Source organism: Zootoca vivipara, chromosome 2, assembly GCF_965207765.1.
Source record: "Zootoca vivipara chromosome 2, rZooViv2.hap1.1, whole genome shotgun sequence".
Classification (NCBI taxonomy): Eukaryota; Metazoa; Chordata; class Lepidosauria; order Squamata; family Lacertidae; genus Zootoca; species Zootoca vivipara.
This window is the reverse complement of record NC_142584.1, coordinates 103,625,848-103,648,644: the sequence shown is the minus strand read 5'-3', so window position 1 is coordinate 103,648,644 and position 22,797 is coordinate 103,625,848. Positions and strand designations below refer to the sequence as shown.

Below are 22,797 nucleotides of genomic sequence, written 5' to 3'. Positions count from 1 at the left end.
CCATCAGGGAAGCTCTCCTGCAAAAGCCACGTTGAAATCAACGGGTCTTGCACAGGAGAATCACCCGGCTTATCATGTCCTTGGTCTTGGCCATTGTAGAGCATTAGGACTGCTGTGTGAAGCGTTTTGTGTTAGCTTGTCGGACTTGCTTATGCCGCGATTCTGCTAATGTGAGCCTTCTGCATTTCTTCCTCGGGGTGGAAAAACCTCGTCCCCTTGTCCTGTATTTCAGAAATGCAGACTCGCAGCTGTTCGACAAGGTCCGAGGTCATGACATCAAGCTCTTGAGGTACCTGTCGGTTGCGTACATCTGTGACTTGATGGTGGAGAACAAGAAAGTGAAGTTTGGTTTGAAGTAAGTATGGGTGCCATTTGTGTGTTGTGCGTCCCAATTGGCTGCCGGCAAATTTTGAGAAGCACTGCAGGTGAAGGATGCTCCTGAGAGCAGGTGTAGGACCGCGGTCAGTTTAGATCAGGGATACTCCACAGTAGTTCTCACTGTTTGCCTAAAGCAGGCATCCCCAAACTGCGGCCCTCCAGATGTTTTGGCCTACAACTCCCATGATCCCTAGCTAACAGGACCAGTGGTCGGGGAAGATGGGAATTGTAGTCCAAAACATCTGGAGGGCCAAAGTTCGGGGATGCCTGGCCTAAAGCTTCCTGAGTAACTAACCGTGAGCAGGTCACTATCACTCGGCCTCAGCTGCCTTCATGCAGTATTGTGAGGATAAATACAGGAGGGTAGAGTCATGACGGGGAAGCTGTAGCACTCCAGATATTGAACTGCATCTCCCATCATCCCTGACTATTGGCCATGCTGGCTGGGGCTGATGGGAGTTGGAGTTCAGTAACATATCAAGGTTTCCCCATCCCTACTGCAGAGAAAGGGGTGGGATAAAAATATATTGAAATGAGTTTTAAAAAAGTAAAGGAAGCCAAGTTATTGCTACTATCTGGATATAGCAACCAGGTTTCATTTTCAGCAGGCGTCCCTAGGGTCGTTATCTCTCTTTTGGCTTCTCTTCTCCTGCCTTGCTGGAAAGAGCCCCCAAATGAGGCATGTGCCGAGTGCCTCTCTGTGTTTTTGGCCCAGGTTTGTTTTTCCTCTAGCATAGAGCATCCTGAAGGGTGGTTGCAGAGAGTTGTTCTGCACATAATGCAAGGATAGACTGCCAGGTTGCAGCACTTCAGAATGCAAACGGGTGAGGAAATTAATCTTTTTTTTAATGGTCCCATAGAATAAAATGCAAAATAGGGATGTCAGGGAGAAGACTACCCTGAACTTTTCTCTTCTGAGTTTGCTCACTATGTGCAGGAATAATGTTTTGTATGGGGTGAGGGAACATTCAAAAGTGACCCCCCCCGTCCTTGTGTGCAGTGTGTTGATCAGTCTCTGCCATAAAATGCTTGCCTAATTAGGCAGGGTGTTGTTGTTGTTGTTGTTGTTGTTGCAGGGAGCTCTTCCAGGTATTGGCAGGATGCCTGCCCCTTGGTAGCCATGAGCTTAAAAAACTTGGCTTGCTTCATAAATGAAATTGGCTTGTGGCGTTCTGCATTCAGCGTGATGCCATTTCTAATTCCCCACCCCAGGCTCATAAAAATTAAAAACAAACAAACTTCTATTGGAGAGTAGGCGTGGAGGGTAATCCAGCCAGGTACTGCTTTGTAATCTTCAAGAAAAGAAAAAGAATGCCAGATGGGATAATTAAGCACAAAGACTAGCTCATACCTTAATTGGAAGGAGATCCTGAATGTGCAGTTATTCTCTGTAAACTTAAAACATGTTGGTGAAATGCTGAGATTATTCAGGGTGGGGGGGTGGGGAGCAGCAGGCGAAACTGGGCTGACTTTGTTGAGGTTGGCCCACGGTTGCCACACTATGCCAGCCAGCTTCACACATGTGTCGTGCATTTCTCCGTTTTCCTTCCTCAGCGTGACGTCTTCCGAGAAGGTGGATAAAGCACAGCGCTATGCAGACTTCACCCTCCTCTCCATCCCGTACCCAGGTAGGAAGGAAGCGTTCTGGGGGATGAGCAGCAATTCCGCACGGCTGTCTAGTGCAGCCTTCCCCAGCCTGGTTCCTTCCAGATGTTTTGGCCTACACCTCTCAACAGCCCCAGCCCAATGCAGTATGTCTGGCCCTGGGTCTGATGGGAGTTGTGGTTCAAAACACCTTGAGGACCGTTAGGTTGGGGAAAGGTTTCCTACTGGGAAGAGGGCAGAATGAGTGGTTTCTCCCACAGTCAAATAGGAGCACCTCCAATATCCAAGGAGGCAAAACTCTTAAGGGGTGCGGAATAAAATCACCTCTTTCATTTACAAAAGTGTTCCAGTTTCTTTATTGCACCCAACATATTTCAAGAATTGCACAGTCTCTTATCAGAGGTACCGTAGTAGTCCCTGCTTATCTCTGGATGGAGGAACTCTTTAGTCTTTTGGGAGAAAACTCTGGAAATATAAGGCTCCTCAGTCAGAGTCTGTTGTCTCTTCCCGTAGCTTTTAGACTGGGTCTGTGTTGCCCTTCCACGCTCCCACTCCCACAACCCTCCCCCCCCCCGGGAACGTACCGGTAGCCAGTAGCGCATCAAAATGGATGTTGCTGCAAATGGATGTCGCATGCCGGGATAATGGGTGACTGCAGGAAGGATGCGTCCTTGAATTTGGCAACGCCACTTACCCGCCATGCTGGAACTCAGGCTCCCCCTCCCCTCCCTGCTATTTCCAAGCCTGGGTTTCTGCTGCTAGGAAACTGCGAAGAAACTCACGGCAAGCAGGTGCTGACCTGGAAACTCTGCAAAGTCTTGAAATGCTGTGGGATGTTCCTCGAGAGGCATTACGTGGGGGGGGGATGAGCACATGCTTAGGTGCTCAACATCTTCTAATGGATGGGGGACCCACACTGGGAGTGTTCCAATTAAGGTTGCATCAAGCCATGGGTGAATTGTCACCACCAGAACATGGCTCTGTAATTGCCAAGGTTGTTTTTTTATTAAAGTTTTTGAAGGCTTCTCAAACCAATCTAGGAAGTGCCTTTTTTGTGTGTGTGTGTACGTACATACATACACACACACATACATACATACATACATACATACATACATATATATTTATATGAGAATCCATTTTGAATTGAAGCGGCATGATGCTCTAATCGCAACTGGCCCAAACCTTGTCCCAGTTTGGCATGCCCAGTATGCTTCATATAGCCTAGCTTAAAGTCACATCCACTCGAAACATTTAAACCACTTTCAGCAGCCCTGGAGGATCTCGGGCACTGCAGTTTGTTCAAGAGTGAGCTGGGGACTTGCAAGGTTAGCACCCTTAAGAACCTACAGTTCCCAGGGTTCTTTGGAGGAAGACGTGACTGTTAAAGTGGCAAAGGAGTTCTTTAAATGTATGGCATGGTTGGAGAGGAGCTGCACTCTCATTCTGAGAGACTGTTGTGGTTAAGAACCCGCGTTCAGATGCCCACTAGTCATGAAACTCACTGGGTGACCTTGGGCCCAGTCATTACCTACCGCTCAGCCCTAAGCTACCCGAACCTACCTCGCAGGATTGTTGTGGGAATTAAATGAAGGGAAGAACTCTGTACACCACCTTCAGCTCCTTGGGAGAAAAAAGTGGGGCATAAGTCAAACAAACAAACAAACAAATTTATTATGATGATGATGATTAAAAACAGACACCCGGTCCTTCTTCCCAAAGGAACCCGAAGACATTTTCATATGGCTGTCAGGGGGTCTCCTTACAGAGAGCCCCCACCCATCATTTTCACCAGCTCATCACCCAGTGTCAGCACTAGTAGCGAGTCAGAGGAGAGGAAGTGAGCGGAGTGGAGAGAGGGCTGTCGTATGCTACAGAGCCATTGCACCACTCTTGAGGGAGAACTAGGGGAGGAGGAGCTGAGACAGCCATTGGACACAGGGCGGCCGTTTTCCCCGACGCCTGGATTGAGGCGCGCTACGACCCGTAGGGCAAGGGGGCGGCGTTTTGGGGTCCCCAGGCTCTTATGCTGGGCGAAGACCAGGAAGAAGCCATTAGAATCATAGAATCATAGAGTTGGAAGAGACCACAAGGGCCATTCAGTCCAACCCCCTGCCAAGCAGGAAACACCATCCAAGCATTCTTGACATATGCCTGTCAAGCCTCTGCTTAAAGACCCCCAAAGGAGACTCCACCACACTCCTTGATAGCAAATTCCACTGCCGAACAGCTCTTACTGTTCTTCCTAATGTTTAGGTGGAATCTTCTTTCTTGTAGTTTGAATCCATTGCTTTGTGTCCGCTTCTCTGGAGCATCAGAAAACAACCTTTCTCCCTCCTCTATATGACATCCTTTTATATATAGCCATTGCGAGGTTCTGATACGGACTGAGCAGTCATGTCGCCCGATACTCCTGCACTGTAAATAGTATGCACAATAAAACTCTGAAAGAAACGACGGAGTGGAGCGTCTTTACTCATGAGTAGCCGCAACCTTCTCTGACAGCTACATACAAATAACCTCTGGGCATGCATATCGCTTTGCAGGCGTGAATATTTCTGTTGTGGAATACAAACTGTTAAGGAACAAATGCTTTAAAACATGGTTTGAAGAACCAATGTGTCCCGAACCGTGTTCCCTGCCCTGTGGCCTCCTCCTCTTCACTGCCAGCTATTCCAGGCGAGGGGATTTCAGGCTTCTCCCTTGCCAGCAAACACCGTTTCAAGAATCTCTCTCTTTTTCGAACCAGCTTTGGGGGGCGGGGTGGGGTGTGTGGAAGCGGGTAGATGAGAGCCATGTGCTGATGCATGAAATGCACTCACTGGGGCAGAGTTTGAGAGCACGTTCCCTTGGCTGGTTTCAGGTTCCTTGCCTGCTGCCTGGAGAGGGCTGCCAGTCCCTGCTTCCTTGCTTGCCGTTGAGCCTCCTGTGACCCCTTGGAGTGGTGGCGGCGGCGGCGATGGTTTGCAGCCTAGTTGCTGCAAACCAGGCTGACTGCTTGTCTGACCTCTTTTGACCCAGCACCCAGCTCTAGCCCTTAACGCACTGCTTGTTCTGGACTCTATTCTGGAGGAGAGACAGAGTATATCCTCCCTCTAACTCAGAAGTGGCTGAGTGGCAGGGTGGATAAAAATCAATGGCTTTTTTGTTTTTTGTTTTTTTAATGGATTTTTTTAAAAATTTAAATTGTATTTTAAAAATAAAATGCTTCTGGAGGAAAAATCTTTCTAAAGATAGTTTTCTATTTAGGTTACAAAGGCTATTTATCAGGAAATAAGTTTTTCATGTGTACTAAAACTCAGTCTAATTTTTTATTTATTTTTAAGTTTAACAAACATATGGATACATATGCTATAATGTTATTGCTTTAGTTAAATAAATTGCTTAAATTGTTATTAAGGGAATGATTATTTTTCTCCTTCCAGTAAAGTACAGCGGAAAAGTCCGAATATAAACAGTTCACTTATTAAACCTCACAATCATTTCATAATTATCTGTCTATGTATTTCTAATAGTATAACCAAATCAGTAATTTTTGATATAGCTGTAAAAACTACTTTGAAAATTTATTATTCCAAAAATGAAAACTTCATCTGGTTGTAAATATTAAGATTTTACCAGCAAGAATGAGTCTTTCTGTAACAAAATATATGGTTTAAATCAAGTATTACTGATTAGTGATTTAAATTGATTTGATTTAAATCAAATCCACCCTGCTGAGTGGGAAGTCAAGTCTGGATACTACCCTGTGCACGTTCACTCACGGATTCCCTCTCACCCTCTCCTTTTTCTCTTCATGCAGGCTGTGAATTTTTCAAGGAGTACAAAGAGCGGGGCTACCGGGCGGAAGGGCTTGTTTTTAACTGGAAGCAGGTACGGGGGCAGGCCATGAAGGAGACTTGCCGCGGAGCTGTTCCAAGATAAACTTTTTCCAGGGCTCTTGGTTTTTGCCGATGGCCCAAGCTGTTTGCGAACCAACCTTGGGAGCAGAGACCTGGTGTTTGTTTCTACGTAGTCACCGGAATCTTTTCGCGGGCTTAATTTTTGCGCCAGAGTCCAGCCCAGGCATCTGTTCCCAGTGCTAGGACTCAACCCTGGAATGTGAAACAAGGGGGGTTTACAGCTTTCCCAGGCTCCTCCATTTCCTTTTCACTTCTAAGGGCCCCAAACACTTGGTTTCTGTGGCCACTGAGCACTGGGTTCTTTTGGGTTCTCCTTTTGGGGAGTGGGGCTCAGTTTTTTGCACACATTTGCAGTGCCCAGGGGTTCCCCCCTCCCCCCAAGCCCTCTTGTATGTGGATAGTTATGCTTTGGCTACATAAGGATTGTAACTTGGCGAATGAGTTACCCATTAGTATGTACAAGTAGGGGGTCACTGCAATTCAGGTTTCCATATTCCCTATTCCAGGCATCCCCAAACTCTGCCCTCCAGATGTTTTGGGACTACAACTCCCATGATTCCTAGCTAACAGGACCCCAGTGGTCAGGGATGATGGGGATTGTAGTCCCTAAACATCTGGAGGGCTGAGTTTGGGGGTGCCTGCCCTATTCCATCCCTTCCCTCCCTGGGTCCTCTCCTCAACAAGCAGGTAATTCAACAGATAAATCAGCATTCTGTGCCTGATGAACATGCTCAGTGGGCTGTTTTGTGCCCCCTTTTTCTTAAAAATAAAATGGTGAGGGGTAGTCCATTGTGAAGCTATCCAGACAGTAAGATGGTTCATTTGACCCTTTGCATATGTCTGTGTTTCTGTGTCCTCCTGTTAGCTATTCCAGTGTGTTCTTCCCTTTCTAGTTATCACCTCCCACCTCAACATTCCATGATGTTGTTGTTGTTTAGTCGTTTAGTCTTGTCCGACTCTTCGTGACCCCATGGACCATAGCACGCCAGGCACTCCTGTCTTCCACTGCCTCCCGCAGTTTGGTCAGACTCATGTTCGTAGCTTCGAGAACACTGTCCAACCATCTCTTCTCATGAGGTGGCCAAAGTATTGGAGCCTCAGCTTCAGGATCTGTCCTTCCAGTGAGCACTCAGGGCTGATTTCCTTAAGAATGGATAGGTTTGATCTTCTTGCAGTCCATGGGACTCTCAAGAGTCTCCTCCAGCACCATAATTCAAAAGCATCAATTCTTTGGCGATCAGCCTTCTTTTTGGTCCAGCTCTCACTTCCATATATCACTACTGGGAAAACCATAGCTTTAACTATACAGACCTTTGTAGGCAAGGTGATGTATCAAGTATTCCATGATACTTGAGCTATTAAGGGATTATTGGGCTTTTTTTATGGGGGGGGAGGGTTCTCCCCCTTAGGATTTTCCTTGCTGATTTTGTGCATCTGTTTTGGCTACACAAACCTGAGAAGGCTCAGATTGGTGTAGAGGTTGTCCCTGAGCAGTTAAAAAGATTCATTTCATTCACCAGGGAATGGGCGGAAGGAGCTGTCAGGTCAGAGGGCGGTGTTCCCGGGGCAGATGAACCTCGGTGCTATTTTCCTGAAAGTCAGAGAGTGTCTGTTCAGGTGATTGCCGATCTTGGCGGCACCGTCGCAGACAGCCCCACCTTCGCACTTGCAGCCACAAGAGGGCCGAGACTCTGCAGCAGTTTGGGGATTTGCTGCTTCTCTCCTTCCCCATCCCCGCTGCTGCTCAGACGGTCCTCTCTGAGAAATCCTTTTGGAAGCACTCAGCCGAGAGGCTCGTTTCCTCCCATAGAAAAAGACGCCACAGTAACGCGGTTCGCAACAGGAAGACGTAACGCAGGTAAAATACGGTCGCTGTGAAAGCTACCAGGCGTGCAATGCCACACTCCACAGTGGTTTTCCTCAGCACTTATGAACCACTATAAATCAGGATTCGCAGCTCAGGAGGAAGGCTTTGAAAGCCGCTTAATTGTGGAGAAACGGGGCCATTAACTTAGGCAGGGATTGCCAGCTTCTGTATTCTAGGCAGCCAATGATGTTTCCCCCCACACACCAGGCTGGTCTTGGGAGGGGCAGAAGGGCATATTTTGCTACACAAACTGGCTTTTTCAGAGACGTGTGGAGCTGAGCGGGACCTTGGGGGTCATCTTAATAGATAGATAGATCTGTTGAAGGAAAAGCTAGACACTTCGTAAGCCAGCCTTTGTCCAACTGTCGAACACCTTTTACCAGGAGGAAGCTTCTAGTGCTTAGCCGAAATCTCCTTCCCTGCAGACTCCAGCCATTTGTTCTACGGGAAAACAAATTTGCACCATCTTCTGGGGACTGAGCATGCTCAGTGGACACGGAATGCTGACTGGGGCAGAGACCCAGAAAAAGACAGAATGAAATAGGAAAGATGGAAGCCTGAAGACAGCCCTTCAGATATTTGAAGATGAACATGTTTCCTCTTAATCTTTGCTTCTCCAGGCTAAACATACCCAGATCTTTCAAATGTTTCTCATAAGACCTTGTTTCTAGACATCCTGGTCTTCCAACTCTGGGCATGCTTCAGTGTGTCAGTGCCTTCCTTAAAATGTGCCCAGAACAGGGTAGATTACTGCCAATGATTAGCCAGAATAGTGCAGTACATAGCAGAACTCCTGCTTCTCATGATTAGAGCACTATATGTCTATTAATGTAGAAGTAGTGCAGGTACCATAATAAAGCCTGTGCCATCTAGTCATTGGGGCTTCTCAGGAATGAGATACATGTTGTTAGGCTTGGCACTGTACACTTAAAAATGTTTCCCGTGTGTAAACAAACGAGGGACAGGAAGGCGATGTTAATGTGTTATTTTAAAAAAATCTGAAAACACTGCTTTGTATATGTGGAACTGAGTTGAACTTTTGACCCTACCTCATTTTAAATTTTGTAGGACTGTCAAAATTTCTCCAGGGCTGGATTGATGACCATGGGAGGAGTGGGAAGCAACTGGCCATTCTCAATTTAGGTGATGAGAAAAATTCAGTGCCTGGGAAAGTCGTTGAGATGCATAGAGAAGTCATTGGGGGAAATGGATATCTTGGCTTACAATGACAACTGGCGTGAGACAGCCAGCATAGTGTATCGGCTGTAACATCATACTAGGACTGGGAAGACCTGAGTTCAAATGCTACCCAGGTACGAATCTTCAGGAGGTACCTGGAGCCACCCACTGTCTCTCAACCTAACCTTATCTTAACAGGGTTTTTCTGAAGATAAAATGGGAAGTCCCATTTGTATCAGGCAAGAGGTATAAATGAAATAAGTAAATGATACACCAGGATACAGCTAAGGCTGCAAGTGGCCTTGGGAGCACATTCCCCCTGAATTCATAGGGACTTAATCACGAGCAAATCTGCTTGGGCTGAAAGTCTTGGACCCAAAGCTAAGCTTTAGATGAGAGGAATAGAGGAGTAAAATACACAGACCTGTTTGTAGTAAAGGATTTATAGTACATCCTCCATCACATCATCCTACCCCTGATGGACCTTGTGCCTCTTTCTTTGCAGGATCATGTTGATGCTCCTCTCAGCATCCCAGTCTCTCTTACCGAGCGGTTGAACATTGACTGGAGTGAGTATCAGGTAAGATGGCAGGTCGCAAGAACCAAGTTTTCCCCTGATCCCTGGATGGTAGACGGGGCATAATGTCTTACACCATAACCAGTGTTTCTGAAACTTGGACCCCCAGCTGTGTTGGACTACAACTCCCATCACCCCTGACCACTGGTCCTACTAGCTAGGGATGATTGGATTTGTAGTCCAGCAACAACTGTGGGGGCCCAAGTTTGAGGTATACTACCATAAACTCACGAGGATGTTTTGTATGGCTAATGTTCTGTGTTTGTGTTGATGTGATTCTCTTTCCTGTTTACTGAAAGCTACTTAATTCAGTTAGTTTATTTCTGGTGTTAACGATGAACTCTAGTAAGTTTTTGAATTACAATCCTTTTCCACGTGGTACGTTGAGAACCATTTTGGGCACAATTTTGCGGGAAAGTTCTACGGAAATCAACAAAGACATGATGCTTCAGTAATTGTTCCACGTAAGAGTTTCCAGAGGTGATCTGTGGACTCCTGGGGGGGAAAGTTGGTGATGGTTGTAAACAGCATGCACATTTGAAAAGGGACGCGGGTGGCGCTGTGGGTTAAACCACAGAGCCTAGGGCTTGCCGATCAGAAGGTCGGCAGTTCGAATCCCTGCGATGGGGTGAGCTCCCGTTGCTCGGTCCCAGCTCCTGCCAACCTAGCACTTCGAAAGCACGTCAAAGTGCAAGTAGATAAATAGGTACCACTGCGGTGGGAAGGTAAACGGTGTTTCCGTGCGCTGCTCTGGTTCACCAGAAGCAGCTTTGTCATTCTGGCCACATGACCTGGAAGCTATACGCTGGCTCCCTCGGCCAATAACGCGAGATGAGCGCCACAACCCCAGAGTCGGTCATGACTGGACCTAATGGTCAGGGGTCCCTTTACCTTCACGGTCAGTATCTGAGTTGAGCGCCACCACCCTGTCCCAATAACCTTATGAGCCTACCATCATAATAACTTCACCTTACCTGCTTTTTCTCTCTGGAGCTGAGAACAGTTTAATTCTTGGTTCTCGGGCAGTCTCCCACCCAGGTAGCTAGCCCTGCTTGGCTTCCTTCAGTTGCAAAACTTCATTGTCCTTTCTAGCCATTTTCTGAGCCGATTGGGGTAGAAACAGCAGTGAGTCCACTTAAGAAGGAGCCCTGCTGGACCAGAGAGAGGCTACTTCCAGTGTAGCACTCTGTTTACAATAGTGAACCCCCAGAAAAGTACACACAAGGCACAAAGGGAATAGCTCTTCTCTTGGCACGTCCCAAGCCCATGGTATTCAGAGGTACGCAGGTGTACTCTTTCAAGCCGGGACAAACATTTCCAGGGTAAATTTGCAGCCTACTTTCCTGACAAGTAGTTTATATCCAAAGTGCTTATGGTACTTCTTAAAAAATGTATGAATAGCATGTCATAATAATAATGATGATGATGATAAATAAAAATAATACTGTTAAAACAATTTATGTGCTACCTTTCAAACAAACAAAAGGCACTTTTCAAACAAACAAAAACCGACAGCAGAAAAACCGGTACAAAACGGGACTCTAAATCAGGAATGTATAAATAACCCTGTTAAAAAGTTTCAAGTGCCTCAAAACACAGAGCGGCACCTCTTTAATTGCAAAACGCGGCGAAAACAGGCTCACGATGGAAGAGCATGTTATCAGAGAGCAGCATTCCATTAAAAGCCTGCATAAATAAGTGGTTTTTTCAATTCCCTTGTGTGGATTAAGCTGAAGCCATTCTGTGTATGTATATAACAGGCGTGTAGGTCAGAGGGGGAGGCGCACTTGAGAAGCTTTCTCAGATGTGGCCCGAAACTTGTATGTGTGTGGAGAGGAAACGGTTCTGCTCCACCCAAAGAGATGGAGATCTGGCATGACCCCGCGTTTTGCTTGCTGTCATCTGGACAGCATTGGGAGAATGCTTTTCTGAGCACTCCTGTGCTTGTGAGTAGTGAACTTTAATTCACGTTATGGGAATTGAATTAAGTGTGTGGCGGCTTCTGTGTCGAAGTACAGTACTCTTGCGGCCCACTTGGTATGAAAGGTGGGACCGCTCTGTTATAGAGCAACAAACGTGCCTGAATAGTTGTGATTCCATCCTGCACTGCCTTCTGGGAAACAGGCTTGAGAAAACTTTTCGGAGGATCCTGTCTGTCTGTCTGCCTCTCACTCTCTCACAAACACAATTTCCGCATGTGTTGTTCTGAAACAGGCTTGAAGTACCAGGGCATTTTTGTTGCTCACTTGCACCCTTTTGCCTGTCTTCGAAGATCTCATTCTGCATTCCCTCCCATGCCTAAACCAAGTATTTCTCACCAGCCCTTTCCCACCCACTTCCTTTTAACACACACAACATTTACGGTTGGAATCAAGGTTCTCTTTATTTCTGTCCTAGTCCTATCTTCTGAAGCAGGACTTCCCTACTTAGCCTTAAAGAGTTTTCAAGATACAGTGGTGCCTCGCTTAACGAATGCCCTGCTTACCGAAATTTCCGCTTAACGAAAGGAATTTTCGAACGGAGGTTGCCTCACTAGACGAATTCGTTTTATGAAAAATTCGTCTAGCGAATCGCGGTTTCCAATAGGAATGCATCGAAATTCAATTAATGCGTTCCTATGGGCAAAAAAAACCAATGCATTCCTATGGGATTCGCTAGACGAATTTTTCGTTATAAGAAAAGACCCGTGGAACAAATTAAATTCATCTAGCGAGGCACCACTGTACATGCTTCCACCCAAAGACACATGCTAAAGCAGGTGTGAGCGCCACCATGTCCCAGAACAGGAACAGCATGCGTCTTCTTTGAAGAGAAACAAGAGAGGGCCTGGAACTGACTAGGCCGTTACAAGGCTAGGTGGACTGTGTCCCCCACCTCTCGTAGGTGACTTCCTTAAAAATAACATTCGCTGTAACATTCAACACATGCAGGGTAGTGTCTCTGCCCTGTGCTGAAAATCTGCTGACAACAAAGCAACGGCCTGCAGCGTTCTGCTGGTGCCCTGCAATTTCACCTCAATTCTGCCAAGCGTGGCTTGCCGTTAATTGCATTTTTGAGGCACATCCTTGCCGGCGAGAGCTTCGTGGCGGAATGTCAGTCATTTTCTTTTGATTCCTCAGCAGACGGTTGGCGCTTGCAACTTGGTGCGGGAGAGGAGATAGCCCACCTGTTCCTGTGGCAGGTTAGGCCTTCAGTCCCCGCCCACCAACCTGAGATGCTCTTGATTGGCATCTACAGGTTGTTAAAAACAAAAGGAAACCCTGCTATGCAGAACGTGAATTTGTTTAGAGCTGAATTGTGGAGACGTTGAGAGAATTTGTGGGAAATGAATGGCCAATAATATGGATGGCCAGTAATATGTCTTATGTGGCGGTCTAGGGTGACTTCTGAGGATCCACCTGTCCCGAGCCCCCTTTTTCTAGAGCATTGATCAGTGCTTTGCAGCTTCCACCATTCAAATTCCTAAAATAGTATTGCGTCCCTAAAATAGTATTGCTCTGGGGGAATTGTGGGAAACTTCTTCCCCCTATTTTTTTTTTTGTGTGTGGACAAAGTTGTTTGTTGTTTAGTCGTGTCCGACTCTTCGTGACCCCATGAACCAGAGCACGCCAGGCACTCCTGCCTTCCACTGCCTCCCACAGTTTGGTCAGACTCATGTTGTTGGCTTCGAGAACACTGTCCAACCATCTCGTCCTCTGTCGTCCCCTTCTCCTTGTGCCCTCCATCTTTCCCAAGATCAGGGTCTTTTCCATGGAGTCTTCTCTTCTCGTGAGGTGGCCAAAGTATTGGAGCCTCAGCTTCACGATCTGTCCTTCCAGTGAGCACTCAGGGCTGATTTCCTTAAGAAAGTAAATCAAGTATGATTATTACTTTGTCAAGTAAATTTGACAAAGTAATAATCATAAATAAACAAGAATAAAAATGTGCCTCCCACCTCCGAGACCATTCCATTGTAACTATCCAACCTCCCAAATTTTCAACACGGCTTGCAATGGTTTGACCCTTTTCCGTTTTAACAGTACAAATTCTGCAAACACCTTCCATATCTCCTCAAAATCATTTCTCCTGAGTATTCCTCGTCTTCCCTTAACGGCACATGTTAATTTATCATTAATAGCTGGAATTGTGGAAAACTTAAATGGCAGAAGTTGCCCGAGTCTGATCAGAGTGCTACAGATGCTAATTGCCAGTGCCTGTATTATTACTGTTGTTATTTATCTTTATTTATAATACCGCCTTTCATCACAAGATCTCAGGGCAGTTCACAATTGAGCCCAAGGAAGCCTATTAGCGTAAGAGGCACTTTTTCTTAAAGGCTTGGTCAAACCTGAAGCAGTAGCACCACAGGGATCTATATTAGTGGGGCAAGGAAGCAGGCTGTAAAGAGATTTCTGCCTTAGGTACCTTGTTAGTGCAAATGTGCTGCCCCCATTCCCCCCCCCTTTTTGCCGTAGCCATGAGTGCTGTTATTATCATTCATTTAATTTATAAACTGCTTCCCATGAGGAATCCCAAAGCGATTTGCAATAGAACAAAAACCTGTATGAGTAAGTTTATTATAGAAAAAACCAGGGTGGATTTGATTTAAATCAAACTGATTTAAATCACGATTTAAATCACGATTTAAATCACTAGTCAGTAAGGCTTGATTTAAATCATAGTTGATTTAAATCATAAAGACTAATTCTTGCTGGTATAACTTTAATATGCAAGTAGATGAAGATTTTTAGAATAACAACTTTTCATATTCTTTGGAGGTCTTTAAGCAGAGGCTTGACAGCCATCTGTCAGGAATGCTTTGATGGTGTTTCCTGCTTGGCAGGGGGTTGGACTGGATGGCCCTTGTGGTCTCTTCCAACTCTATGATTCTATGATTCTATGATATTAGTTTTTTTTATCCCCAGTTTAATAGGTTAATCATTCATATTTGGACAACTTTACTGTTGTACTTAGGAAGGAGAAAAATAATCATTACCTTAATAATAACAATTTAAATAGATTTATTCAACTGAAACAATAACATTTCAGCAAATGTTATTTGCTTAAACAAACATCCATGTTTGTTAACTAATTTGGCTAAACAAAAACAATATATATATATTTTAAGAAACTTAGACTGTCAGCCCAGCCTACACATGAAAAACTTAAATACTGTCCACTCCAAACAATTAGAAAAATATTGTTTCTATTCTATTCACTGAACTTCTTGAAACTTAACACTGGAGGGGCTGTTTCTGTATTCATAGGTTTGTAGAACAATAGGATTAAGGTCTTTTTCTCAACTCTGTTCATGTTATAACATTTTTGCTGTGAAGAAGAGGCATGTGATCTCTGTTGAGTCAAATTCAGTTTTGAGAACTGCAAAAGTAAACCAAGTACCTGTGATAATATCTTGTAGGCAGAGAAACTGCCCAATAATCTTACAAAAACCTCTGGAAGAGCATGACATTGTGAATGGATTAATGGAATTTATTTACCCCCAAAATTAAACATATACAACCTTATACTACAAAATTAAAAAACTAATCTTTATTTCATGATGGAATAACCTTTGGATGGTAATATGTTTTCCTCAAAAAGCATTTTATTAAAAAAAAACCAATTTAAATCAAAAAAATCGATTTAAATCAAAAAAATCCGATTTAAATCAAAAAAATCCGATTTTTTTGATTTTTTTAAAAAAATCATTGATTTTTATCCACCCTGGAAAAAACAGTTTATAGCAACAGCACATACATAAAATCAATTCAGGTGCAGTACAGAGACCAAGTGAGATAAAGACATCCATTTAGAAGGCTACAGTCATACCTTGGTTGCCGAATGTCTTGCGAGTCGAACGTTCCGGCTCCCAAACGCCTCAAACCCAGAAGTGAGTGTTCCGGTTTTCAAACGTTTTTCAGAAGCCGAATGTTTGGAGCTGCTTCCGCGGCTTCTGATTGAGTGCAGTAAGCTCCTGCAGCCGATCGGAAGCTGCGCCTTGGTTGTCGAACGTTTTCAGAAGTCGAACGGATTTCTGGATCAGATTCCGTTCGACAACCAAGGTACAGCTGTATTTGAAAAAGGGAGTGTTGGGAGTGGGGGCATACCTGCCAAGTCTCCCGCTGAAAAATGCAGGATCAGCAGCAGCGCGGCACCAGAAGTTGCGTAGAAGCAACTTCCGGGGCCGCTCTGCCCATGTGTGGGCACCGGAAGTTGCTTCTACGCATGCCCGGTGGCCATCTTGGTGGTGGCTGCATGGCGGCGGCCATCTTGGTGACGGCCGCCGCCATGCGGCCACCACCAAGATGGCCACCGGGCATGCGTAGAAGCAACTTCCAGTGTCGCTCTGCCCTATTTCCGGGGCCCACACATGGGCAGAGCAGCACCCAAAATGGAGGTTCCCTGACAGGTAGGAAATCCAGGGGATTTCTGGGATTTTTCTCCATTCGGGAGAACAGCGGGAAACGGATTAAAATCCGGGGGTTTCCCGTGAAAAACGGGATACTTGGCAGCTAAGAGTGGGGGAGTTTCAAAGGGTATCTGCCACCATGATTGGTTGGGTATATAAAAGCTGAAAATACCTTTTGAGTCTCATCATCGTATGTAAGACCCACGCTCAATTGCAGCTTACAACATGATTGCATCATTGCCAACAACAAAAGTAGTCCTAGGCAATAAGGAAAACACAGCAAAAGCTATACCACAGTTTCCACATAAGTCATAATAAGATCTAGGAATAAAGGTAAAATGAATTAATACCAGTAGCAGCAGCAGCAACAACAAAAACTCAACGGAAACTCCTAAACAATACCCTGGCTTAAGAAATCTGTTCAGCGGGCTCAGCTTTTGTAGCTGGAGTCAGTCCAGGGCTCCAGGTTGGGGGGGGGGAGGCTAACCTGGCCCCAAGCCACATAAGGCTTTATGCACCAAAACTAGCACCTTGAACTTAACCTGGTAGCTGATTGGCAGCCTGTGGAATTATTCCAGCAGAGGGGTAATGTGGGATCGCTGTTCCCAGTGAGCAGATGAGCCGCTGCATTTTGCGTTAGCTCCAGCTTCCGTGTCCGCCTAAAGGGCAGCCCCACATATAGTGCATTGCCGTAACCCCAACCACTAGAGAATTGCAGTGGAAAGTTTTCCAAAAGCGCTAACCTCCAGGATATAAACTTGTATGGTGGATTCCGAGTTGTGCCATTCTTTACCAGCCCAGCCCATCACCACTAGAATCTGTCTGTGCGTGTGTCTCGCTCTCCACAGTCACCGAGTGTGATGCAAATTGGGTGAGAGAGGATGCCCTTTCTAGTCTTTGACCAAAGCAGCCGTTCTTCATTCCCAAAGTTTGATTGATCCCTGTTGTGTTTGTCTTCTAGCTCTCTCGAGTCACCTCTGAGTTATACATGACAGGATCTTGGGGGTGGGGAGGAGGCGGGGGGACAGACACTGCCTGATAACATCCGTGGGGGCGTGAAGACGCCTCTCCCTCCTGACTTGCTGTCCTTGGGATCTTGTTGAGCCAATCCCATGCCAGTTGCTGAAAGTGGGTTAGGACTCTGCAGGCAGCTCGGTGGGGTCGTTCCGAGACCAGCGCATTGTGAAATTTCTGGCCCAGCCACCCCAATTACTCAGGGAGGGTGCTGTTCCTTGGAGGGTAGCGGTTTTCCCTTCTCCTGCCCATTCCAAGGCCCTCCTGTTATTCACACACTGTATCTGTTTTCCGCTGTGAAGAGCTCATGGACTGAGCTTCCCCAATTTTTTTTTGGGGGGGGGTCACTTGCTGAAGTGGGTCGGGACGCAGCAGGGCGTTCATAGACTCTAATCAATGTTTCAGAATGCGCTCCGCTGCTGGGCTATAACAGTTCTTTACTTTAGGGGGTCCTGAATGCACTCTGTGATTCTGTAGGAACCAAATTCTCCTGAACAATTGAGTAATGAGTCAGAAATTAGAGCTCTGTTTCCTTCTCCTCCCACTGCATTCTGAAGTTTGTTTCCAAATTTCTTTTGGGGTACTTAAAAAAAACCAAACCCCAGTTACGCAAGCGTTCCATGCTTTGCTTCAAATCCAAACGTCCCAATTTAACTGATGTTGCAGCTGGACCAAGAGTTGCAGCATTGTGTGGCAATCTACTAAGTAGATTGTCGAACTTGCAGGATAGGTCCCTGCTCAGATATAGGATCATCGAGTCGGAAGGGACCCTCAGGATGATCTAGTCCAGCCCCCTTGCAGTGCAGGAAAATGCAGCTGCCCCATATGGGGATTGAACCTGCAACCTTGGCGTCATCAGTACCACACTCTAACCAGCTGAGCTATCAAGGCTTGGGCACATCGCTGTACTTCAGCCCAGCTTAATACAACCTTAAATACAAAATCCGCTACCGCCACTACTTGATTACTTTTCTCTCCTTCCCTTTTCTTGAATGTACTTAAGCCCAGCCTCCCTCCACCCTGGGGCTCTCTAAATGGTGTTGGACTCCAGCTTCCATCATCCCTCACTTTTCGGCCGTGTTGACTGGAGCTGATGGGAGCTCTAATCTGAAAGATTTATAGGGTTACAGTCGTGCAAACCTGACTAAAGTTGCAACATGCAGGGCTCTGCGTGGTTTTGGACAAGGAAAAGGGTGGTGTAGCATGTTCTTTTAGAGGGAGCACAGGGAAGAGAAGAGAAGGCCTGTTTGTGTACGTTCTAGTTCAGGGGTCGGCATTTTTTTTTAGCTGCAGGCCAGTCCACTGTCCCTCAGACCTTGTGGTGGGCCGGAGAAGCAGCACCGGGGGGGGGGGAGGAGCTGGAAGAAGAGGCGAGGGGGGCAAGTAATTCTCCTCCCCACCCCCCATCCTCAGCCCCAGCAGCTGTGCTTACCTTCCCTGGGGCTGCCACCACCACCACCACCGCTGCTGCTTCTCGTGGGTAGGCAGAGCGAGCTCATCCGATCCGCTCTCTGGGCCACAGGAGCACCAGGGCGGCGGTGGTGGAGGGAGGATCAGTGGTGCAAAAGGGCTGTCTCTGGAGAGGGGCTGCTTAAAATGGCACTCAGCCAGCTCAGCCCAGCCCCCTTCCTCCTCTAGGCAGGCCGGGGTGAAGCCAGGAGATGGGAGGGAGGGAGGAGGGGGGAATGGAATGGTGCAGGGGGGGAGGAATGGCACAGCACGAATGAACAGAATCCCCACGTCAATCCATGAACAGTCCGCGGGCCAGATCCTGAAGGCAAGTGGGCCTGATCTGGCCCACGGGCTTAGTTTGCCGACCCCTGTTCTAGTTCCTGAGCCTCCTGCAGAAACCAGTTGGCTTCACTACCACGGAGACCAGAAACATTTCCATCTTTCTTTCAAAATGAAAACAGGGGGTCCTTTTCTAGGTCTTGCAGATGCATGTGCCCACCAGAGCCTCTGCCTTTCCCAAAGTAGCCCTTTCCCCCCTTAACGTTTGCGTTGTGACCTAGAGAGCATGCAGCCTTCTTTCCCTTGTGATCCCATGGGTGAAGATGGTGGTTGCTGTTGTTGTAGTAAGAGTGCATTGTAAATTTCGTTTGGGGTACTTGGCAAGTGGAGAGGTTTAAGAGTCTGCCCCTAAGAACAGAGAGCTTAAGATGCACATCTTCCATGCAGGGCTCTATGAGAGCTGCTGCAGAGAAATGGTTTCCTGCAAATTAAAGGCGGCTCTGCAGTCTCCCACTTCTTACTTGCATGCCAGTCCTCCCTAACTTGCCTCTTCATGGGGGAACAAAATGTAGAAACGAAGCAGGTTAGCACAGGTAATAAAATGCGGGTTAAGTGGTCCAGGTAATGAGTGTTGAGCAGGATTGCAAAGATGCTCCAATACGCATCACTTTATTTCATCTGTTCTCTTTTTTCCTCTATCCTCTCTTTCTCACTTATTGTATTGCCCTCCCCTCCCCTGCAGAGCTGGGACCTGGTGCAACAGACACAGAACTACCTGAAGCTCCTGATCTCCATTATTAATGGTGACGGTGAGGTTCTCTTCTTGTTATGGAGAAGGTGGGAAATGCGGGGAGGGTACCTTTTTGGGATGGCTTATTTGACTACTTTAGAAAACTACCGTGTGTGTGTGTGAGAGAGAGAGAGAGAGTGAGAGAGAGAGTGAGAGAGAGAGTTTTGAAGAAACCTCATGGCTAAAAGCAGGGGAATTGAGGGTTGGGCTTCTAGACCAGGCATCCCCAAACTTCGGCCCTCCAGATGTTTTGGACTACAATTCCCATCTTCCCCCGACCACTGGTCCTGTTAGCTAGGGATCATGGGAGTTGTAGGCCAAAACGTCTGGAGGGCCGCAGTTTGGGGATGCCTGTCCTAGACTTAAATATTGGCATCCCCTTCAATAATCTGAGCGTGTGAGAGATGTGTGAGTAGAGAGTGGCCGGGGGGGGGGGGGGGCTGCATAGTGCTTCTCCCTAAGCATTTGACCTTATGAAGGGCTCTGTCGCCTCTGGCCTCCTTTTGCACAGTGCACCCTGCATGTCTCCCAAGAAAGCTCTCGTGAAACTTCTGTGGTTGAGACTTTTGGACGCAGCCACTCTGTATATTTTCAGAGGCCTCTCATTTCGCTTTGCTCGGTGAGATTTGAGATGCCGGTTGCGAGCTCTGCCCCTGTAGCCGACTTGCCTCCCCATCTGACACCTCTTGATTCGCTCACCAGGGCTGAATATACAGGGCAGTTACAGGTGAAACTCGGAAAATTAGAATATTGTCGAAAAGTGCATTTATTTCAGTATTGCAACTTATTATTTATTATTTTTCTTTTATTTTTTTACAAATGCTTTCTTTTGGAGATTCCACAGTAATAAAACAAAAATAAACATTGCTATTACATTTCATTGATTGCATTCCACTTATAATTGACCCGCCTAACGACAAATAATTACAATTACAACAAATAAAGGCTTCACATATCTTGCTTTGCATGTCATGCATCTATCTTATATATTGGTTTCACCTTTTAAGTTGCATTACTGAAATAAATGCACTTTTCGACGATATTCTAATTTTCCGAGTTTCACCTGTATTTGGCTGAATTTTACTCATAGTGGAGACCTACAGTATTTAAATCCACAGGACTAACTCAGTAAATTTTCAGTGGGTGTTTCTGCTGTTTCCTTTCCTCCGTCCCCCAAGCTTCATATAGTCTCTTGTTGCCTGCCTTGCGGAGCCCGTCCCTGGAGAACGCTGTGCCTTGTGCATCTGGCCTGCCATATGCCATTGCATCCCCTGGGGGGCTAGCGGAGCCCTTGGTGCCCCGGGGGGCTTTTCATCCTGAATGCCATGCAACTAACACAGCCTTTTCCCCTCCCGCCTTTTCCTTTGCCTTCCTGCTGGCTCAGCGCAGATGACAGTGGGCTCCTGATACACTGTATATCCGGCTGGGACAGGACGCCTCTCTTCATCTCCCTCCTGCGCCTCTCCCTGTGGGCTGTGAGTACCAATGGGCATGTTTCAGTAGGCGAGGCAGTCGCCAAGGGGTGCAGCCAGGACGGGGGCAGGGTGGGTGGAGAGGGGGCGGTCGCTTTTCATTCGTAACTGGATTTGCAACATCTGTGGTTCTTGCAGTGATGCTTTCCCCCGCTTTCTTCTTCAAATGCGCGAATCTGCTAATAGAAAACACAACGTTCAGCATGTTAAATTACATGGGGCGCTTTCTGCATTGCTGGTACGGTTAGAAGAGGCAGCAGCTTTCAGAACTGAGGACACCTTGCCCCGCTATTCGATTGGGGAAGAAGATGGGGGTTTGTGGAACAATTAGGGCTGCCTTTGGGGACAGAGGGGGCTGGAGGATATGGGACAACTTGAGTTGCACTGAATTAAAATCTTGCACTTGCACTTGTCTGCTAGAGCCTCCATACAGAGCTAATTCCAGAGGGGCAGGGAAGGAAGTGAGGTCAAGCATTTGCTGGTACCTCCAGACTGGCAAGGGAATCACTTGGCTTGGTTTGTGTGACCTTTATTTTCAGGTGAAGGGTCCCCCGCTGTGGACCCCCGAAATCCTTAAACTTAATATTCTCTCCCATTTTGGTTTCTAGGCTGTGTATAACTGAAACTTTTACTCCTCCCTTCCCTGTGACCTTAGAGGCCAGAATCTCTCTCTCTCTCCCTCTCTCTCTCCAAAAACTAAATTCCTTGATCCACATCCCTTATTCTTCGTTACCGTTCCTTGTTCCGCAGCAGGAGCAAATTATGTTCGCTGAAGCAAAAGTGCATTGAGTCTATTGCATTTGCATAATTTTCATTTGATGATAAAACTGGGATGTCAGGAAATGCAGGGGGGAAATCTCTTGAATGAGAGGTGACAGGAAGGGCGGAGAAGGAGCAAAAAAAGAGGGGGTGCCTCTTAAGAACTCTGGGTGTCAAATTTGTCCCATGGTGTTTGTAAAATGTCATGGCTTTTCTTCTCGTATAACACTGAGGACGAGAAGCTTGCTTTTTGAAAACTGCTTTCAATCTGGAGCTCCCCTGTGTCTCGATTGCATATGACATAGCTTTGGAGAGAAGAGCTGGCATAGCTTCATTGCGTTGACAAGAAACCATTTCTCAGTCATAGGAACACAGTGCTTTGGCTTATAACCTGTTTGGGTCTCTCTTCCGCGCGACTGCAGGGGGAAATGCAGGACAGAATGTCATTGTCATTTGTGATGTATTGTCAGTCTTTTGCTCCTTAGGATGGGCTGATCCATGCGTCCCTGGAACCTGCGGAGATCCTTTATCTGACTGTGGCCTATGACTGGTTCCTCTTTGGGTAAGCATGCTGGATGCTAGAGCTGCCTTGGCTAGAACCGGGGAGGAAACAGTAGGGCCAGCTTCAGATTTGATCAATGCAGTTTCCCTTAACTCATTTGAATTTGAGGGCGGGGGCTCCCTACACTGCACCAGCCATTTGTTTTGCAGGTGAGCGTATAGAGACCCTCGCACACAGTTGCACCTGTGCACCCAGCCTACAGCTGTGAGTGATAATCTGTGTACTGGGGCACTGATCAGAGAAGGGCATCTCTGGTGTCCCAAGACCATGCAGATAGAAGGAGCGTCTCCACCCCCATTGTTCTGCCCGGACACTGAGGTCCAGTGCAGAGGGCCTTCTGGCGGTTCCCTCACTACGAGAAGCCAAGTTACAGGGAACCAAGCAGAGGGCCTGCTTTCGGTAGAGGCACCTGCCCTGTGGAACCCCCTCCGACCGGATGTCAAAGAGAAAAACAACTACCAGACTTTTAGAAGACATCTGAAGGCAGCCCTGTTTAGGGAAGCTTTTAATGTTTAATAGATTGTTGCATTTGAATGTTCTGTTGGAAGCCGCCCAGAGTGGCTGGAGAAACTC

The 22,797-nt window shown here is 46.7% G+C and overlaps 1 protein-coding gene across 2 annotated transcripts in view; it reads left to right on the top strand.

The window, feature by feature from the left end:
* MTMR14 (myotubularin related protein 14) overlaps nucleotides 1-22,797 on the top strand; it is an 84,434-nt gene that overhangs the window by 20,100 nt on the left and 41,537 nt on the right. For both annotated transcript variants that reach the window (XM_035106897.3, XM_035106895.3), the window contains exons 6-12: nucleotides 233-355; nucleotides 1,933-2,006; nucleotides 5,786-5,856; nucleotides 9,437-9,511; nucleotides 19,384-19,450; nucleotides 20,821-20,906; nucleotides 22,148-22,224. In XM_035106897.3, coding sequence (XP_034962788.3) covers nucleotides 233-355; nucleotides 1,933-2,006; nucleotides 5,786-5,856; nucleotides 9,437-9,511; nucleotides 19,384-19,450; nucleotides 20,821-20,906; nucleotides 22,148-22,224 — 573 coding nt within the window. The remainder of the gene's footprint in view (nucleotides 1-232; nucleotides 356-1,932; nucleotides 2,007-5,785; nucleotides 5,857-9,436; nucleotides 9,512-19,383; nucleotides 19,451-20,820; nucleotides 20,907-22,147; nucleotides 22,225-22,797) is intronic.